General features: G+C 56.4%; 1 protein-coding gene across 1 annotated transcript; it reads right to left on the bottom strand.

Moving 5' to 3' along the window:
* Positions 1-357: 357 nt before the first annotated feature.
* LOC121161118 (A disintegrin and metalloproteinase with thrombospondin motifs 2-like) lies at positions 358-5,176 on the bottom strand. The gene is made up of 3 exons (XM_040987399.1): positions 4,578-5,176; positions 1,642-1,765; positions 358-572 (listed from the first exon to the last, which is right to left on the bottom strand). The coding sequence occupies exons 1-3, from the start codon at positions 4,731-4,733 to the stop codon at positions 358-360; spliced, it is 495 nt and encodes a 164-aa protein (XP_040843333.1). The 5' UTR covers positions 4,734-5,176.
* Positions 5,177-5,189: the final 13 nt, after the last annotated feature.

Genomic DNA, 5,189 nt, shown 5'->3' with positions numbered 1-5,189 from the left:
TTGATTCAAGGTCACAGTTTGGAAGACCCTGGCCCAGGGCAGTAGGGATAAGAGAGGGACTAACACTTGGTTGGGGGTTGAGGGAGGAGGCCCCACTGAGGTGGAGTACACCAGCTCACAGGCAGGATTGGCATGGGGGAGGTTGTTAAAGCCGTTGTTGAAACAGCCATGCTGTCCATAGTGCCAGGAAGCCCGCTGTCAGCCAGAATCTTCGGAATTTAAAAGGAAACGGGTGACAACCAGAGTAGAGCATGGAAGCTCTCCCCAGGCTGGCCTCGGCGCCCTGGGACTGCTGTGTGTGCCATGAGGAGCTCTCCATGCCTTCGTGCCTTGACACTCAGGTCCCAGATCCTGGCCTCATTGAAGGCAGAGGCTCCAGGAATTCTGGGCCAGCAGGTGAGCAGGGCTGCCTGGGTCTGCGATGCACCACTCAGCTGGTCCCCACACTTTGCTTCCTCCACAGGCTGAGCTGTCTAGAACCCGAGACTCACCCAGGTGGTGGCTGGTGGCGTCTGCCTCCTGGATGAGCAGGTGCCTGGCTCCCGCAGGGATCTCAAACATCTTGATGTAGCCTTGGTGCAAGTGCAGGAGGACAAGGCCCAGTGAGAAGTCGGCAAGCCCCACCCACCCACTGTGGGCTCTGACCACCCACCAGGAGAGGGGCCAAAGGGAGAGTGGCTCCAGCCCCTCTGCTTGTCTTCAGACCCAGACACCCCACTGGCCTCTTCCACTGGAAACACAGTGGGGAGTCCAGGCTGCATTCCTCCAGGCAGGGATTCAGAGCTGCCATGTTTAGGAGGGAGGCTCTGGGTACTCCACGTGACCTGTGTAATTCTCAGCCACTTGCTCTGCACGTGTCATCAGACATCCAACCTCTGGTAGGGCTGTACTAAGGCCAGCCCACAGCCCCTGTCTTTAGGACCTGGACCAGCACCGGGTACAGGATGAGGTCCACGTGGTCACTCTATCACTTTATTCTCAAAGAGGTCAACTAAAGTGGCTTCTCCCCATTTCAGAGGTGGGCTGACGGAGGCCCAGAGGGATGCAGTTGGTAGCTGCTGGCCTGTGCAAAGAGCTGAGGCCTGGTGGAGGCACAGCCCCAGGCATGAGTGTGGTTTGAGCACATCTGGAAGGGCCCTGTGTGCTGCTGCTGGTGGTGGTGGTAGTTAGGAAGTAGTGGGACCTACAGGGACCTGGTGGGAGTCAGTCAGGTCAGGGCCTGGGGGCCCTCTACCACTCAGTGCCACCCTTTCCACCTCATGTGGTCTAGGCCCTGTAGGAACCCAGGTCACATCCAAATAAACCTCTTCACTCACATGGTGCCCAAGTCTGGACAGTGGTGACAACAATGCAAGAGACAAAGACAGAAACCCACCCCAGAGCCTGTCTCCCCTGGTGAGAGACCCATAGCACCTAGCCCCACCCAAGGCGCCAGAGAAGTCAGACCTTCCATGCTTCCAGGTCACCTAGCAGCCCAGGGAAGTGCTGCTGAAAGCCAGCTGGGGAGGAGCCTGCTGCAAGGCAGAACTCCAGTAGAGCTTCCTAAGGTCTGTTCTCTGCCCTGTCACCTGGGGCCCTCTCCCTCTGCTCCCCAATCCCCAACCTCTGCCAGGACAGGACTGACCCAGGGGCGGGACTCACCGTGCCTCTTGGGGGAGCGTGTGAACGTGCCCTTAACCACCTTGCACCAGGTGTTGTCTCCTCCGCACACACCACACTTGTCCTCCTGCTTGCTGGAGCCGATCACCCCATCACAGCCCACCTTCTGCAGGGGAAGCAGGCTGTGAGTAACCTGCACACCCTCTCCTCGCCCTAGCACCTGCCTGTGACCTGGCACCAGTTACCCCTTTGCCCACTATCAGGGGGAGAAAATCAGGCTCTGGTTTCAGGAGGAAGACAAAGCCTGCTAGCCGTCTTCCGGGAGTGTGACCTGAATGATGCCCCCTTGCAGGCCCAGAGGTCCAAGGGTTAGGACACAGCAGGCCTTCAGGGGACACCCTTGCTCTGGCACTGTACAGCAGAGGCCTGGCTTCAGAGGCTCCTACCCTAAGGTCCACTCCCTGGCCAGTCCACTCAACACCGCCACACCTGCACTAGAATTATTCTGTCCAGAGGAAAGGCGATGCTCTGCTCCAGGCCACCTGGGGGAGGCAACAGCATACTGAAGTGATTTGATTTTCCATGGTCCTAGCAGTGTCCACTGCTAGGCTCAACAAGGAAAATCCCTCTTTGGGGCTAGTCTGTGCCCACTGACCACCCTCAGAGTGCTTGATGGCATCACAGATTCCCCCCTTCCTCTTGGCTGCCAGGAAGCTCGGTGCTAATTCTCCCTTAGCAATCTTCCTGCACCAATTAGGAGAAACTCTTCCTCCTGGCACTGTGTGTTCTGGTGCTGGTCTTACCAGGACCACGGCGGGCAGGGGGCTCTAGACCCTGACAAAGCTAAGAGCAGCTCCTCTGTAGGGGCTCAAGTTCGCAATCTTTGGTTTTCAGCTTTTTCATTCACTTTTGGAAGTGAGCAGGGTAAAAGCATTCCGTACAAGGAGCACGCTTGTGTTCACATGGGTGGTTCTAGAGAAAAACCCATCTACCAAAAGGAGGCAGCATGGTGGGCCCAGCCTGGGAGCACAGGCATCACCCCTGTCTGTGCACCCCCACAGTGTGCTCCCTAAACACTGTTTGTAACAGCAATGGACCTGATGTTGCTCTCTAAGCACAGGGTAGCTGGCTGGCTAGGACCTGGCCCCAGACATTACCCTGCAGATCTTGGGAACTCGTGTTTGGGTAGAATTCTTGGCAGCTGTCAAGATGGTGCATCCTGGTGTGCACACAGAGTCTGGCTTATGAATTATGCCTGGAATTGTGAGCTCTTTCTAACAAGGGTCCTACCAGGCAACTGGACAGGCTGCAAGAAGATGGGGAAGAGGAGGGAAGGGAAGTACAGCATGCTATGAGAAGCCACAGTGGTTCTGGGGTTTCCTGCTGAGAGGCACAGAGTGGGTCACAAGGGACAGAGAACAGCCAAGCTCTGCGTCCAGCAGTGCTGGCAAGCTGCAGCAGCAGCCTGGCATCCCTTTTTCTGGAAGTTTGGAGGGATATTGTCTGGCAACAGATAAGGCAGTTACTGGCGTTGCTCTTGCCAGGCAATGCAGCCCTCTCAGGGTTCCCAGGGACAACATCTCATCCTTGGAAAAGCCCCTGATGATGCAGGTGCCATTCAACATCCAGCATCATGCAGCTGGCCTCACTCAGGTAGGCAGGAACACCAGGCAGATGAGGCTGTGAAGGGTAAATGATGCTGCTAGCCTACCAGCTCTTCCCTTTAATTCTGAAAGGGCTGATGGTGCAGAGAATAACTGGGGTGGAAGATGTTGCAGTGCTAGCGGGTGACTATCCCCTGGGGGTAGGGTTGGGGGCAGTGGGGAGCTAACGAGGTCTGGCTTTTCTGTCTGTGATACAGTCCTGTCCATCAGCCCCTCCCTACTGTACAGAGGTTTTACAACCTGCATGCGGTGATGCGTTCTGAATTCACCGAAGCATGGACCCTGTCGGCCTCGCTCATGCCTGCTTCACCAAGCCACTGCCGTGTGTGCCACACCTGGGGCAGGTCGGCACACCTCTTCTCTCCATCTTTCTGTGACCTGCCGGGGACCATGGTAACCTTCTCACACGGCCTTCCTGATGCATTCTGCTTCCTGTATTATGACTTTCATGGTACATCTTTGTGGGGAACAGCACAGAAATATAATCTGCAGATGCCACAGGCCCTGTTTAAAGCCATTGGGTTTAGATGATCCCCCAACAGCTACCTGGTGTTCACCCGTGTTAGGTTCCCAAGAGGGTATTAGGACATTTGACCTCCTCTGCTTCTGTTGTCCGGATCAGAGGTGAGGTTGCAGTCATGCCCATGAGATGGTGAATTAGCACACCCAGGTTCAGAACCATGGACAGCTGCTTCTACTGCTAACGGCGCCCCCTACTGAGGGCCAGCACTGAGTGAGTGAGTGAGAGAAAGAGAGAGAGAGAGGGAGAGAGAGAGAGAGAGAGAGTGAGAGAGAGAGAGTGTGTGTGTGTGTGTCCGTCCCTTGGCCTGCACTTTGCTGTTTAGACAGCTTAACATTCTTCTCATGAACACACTTTCCACATGCAAAGCAACCCCTCTTAAGTATATAGCCCAACACTGTCTTTATCTGACTCACCTGACCCACGTACATCCAGCCAGTTTCCCCAGCCCTCAGCCAGGCCGGGGCTTGGCATCCCACAATACAGCTTCCTACCTTTTCTAAAGTATTATTTAAAGGATCCCAAAAGGGTGCCTGCTTAGTTTTGCAGTTTTTTGAGGGCTGGGGGTAGAGAATGTGGCCCAGGTTCTCCAGACACTGAACCTGGCCCAGGCTCTTCCTTACCCCTGTATCCGGCCAACCCCACTGCCTCCCACTGTGCTCCTGTACACAGCCCTGCCCTGGTGCAGGTTGAGCCTGGCTGGACACCCGGGTGCTCAGGCAAATGCACACTCCCAGTCATGGCCTTGAGCTCAACTCCCTGTGGCCAGCCCACCCTGACCGCAGGGTACTCACCCTGCAGTCCCCGCGCACGCAAAGGCTGAAGGCGTCCTTGTAGGAGCAGCGTGTGCCGTCGTGCACCATGCGCTTCATGGACACCACCTCCCCGGTCTCCTTGGACTCGCAGTAGAGGTGACAACGTTCCTTGGCTGGAGGGAGATGGCATGGCATTAGCCGGGAGCTGGGAAGGAGGGTTCCTGTGCCTGCTGGCTTACAGCACCCACACTAAGGGGACCCTGTCAGGAACCCTGGCAGCAAGATCTGCATCTCTGTTCACAGCTAAGCTGCAGCCCCAGTGCTCCCTGTGAGCTTGGTGCCTTCCTGAGCTGCCAGCCTGGCTGCCTGGCCCGTCAGGTCCACATGCTCCATCAAGCTGTGACCTTGCTCTCCGTGGTCTGAGTGGCTGCTCTCACTCCCTGTCTGCCTCTCAGATCCACCCTGAGCAGGGCCCACCAGTGCTGACGGATGTCCTACCCCACTACACCTCACTACTTCTGCCTCACGTCTGACTTCTCTCTTACAGGAAGACAAGAACCTCTGTTCCAGTGGTGCCTGCTAGCAGCAGAAGGCACACAGGGTGTGCAAATGCAGTGCCTCTGTCCCCAATGGGTCTCTGCACTGGTGCAG

The sequence above is a fragment of the Ochotona curzoniae genome, unplaced genomic scaffold, assembly GCF_017591425.1.
Source record: "Ochotona curzoniae isolate NIBS_2020 unplaced genomic scaffold, NIBS_Ocur_1.0 contig_4636, whole genome shotgun sequence".
NCBI classification, from domain to species: Eukaryota; Metazoa; Chordata; class Mammalia; order Lagomorpha; family Ochotonidae; genus Ochotona; species Ochotona curzoniae.
This window is presented reverse-complemented; position numbering and strand designations above follow the sequence as displayed.

What these genes read in the sequence shown, in the direction of transcription:
- LOC121161118 (XM_040987399.1), bottom strand. Translation starts at nt 4,733, where the DNA reads ATGCCATGCCATCTCCCTCCAGCCAAGGAACGTTGTCACCTCTACTGC. An exon ending in GCGTGCGCGGGGACTGCAGG is followed by an intron (nt 1,766 to 4,577) that starts GTGAGTACCCTG and finishes CTTCCCCTGCAG; the next exon opens with AAGGTGGGCTGTGATGGGGT. An exon ending in ACGCTCCCCCAAGAGGCACG is followed by an intron (nt 573 to 1,641) that starts GTGAGTCCCGCC and finishes ACTTGCACCAAG; the next exon opens with GCTACATCAAGATGTTTGAG.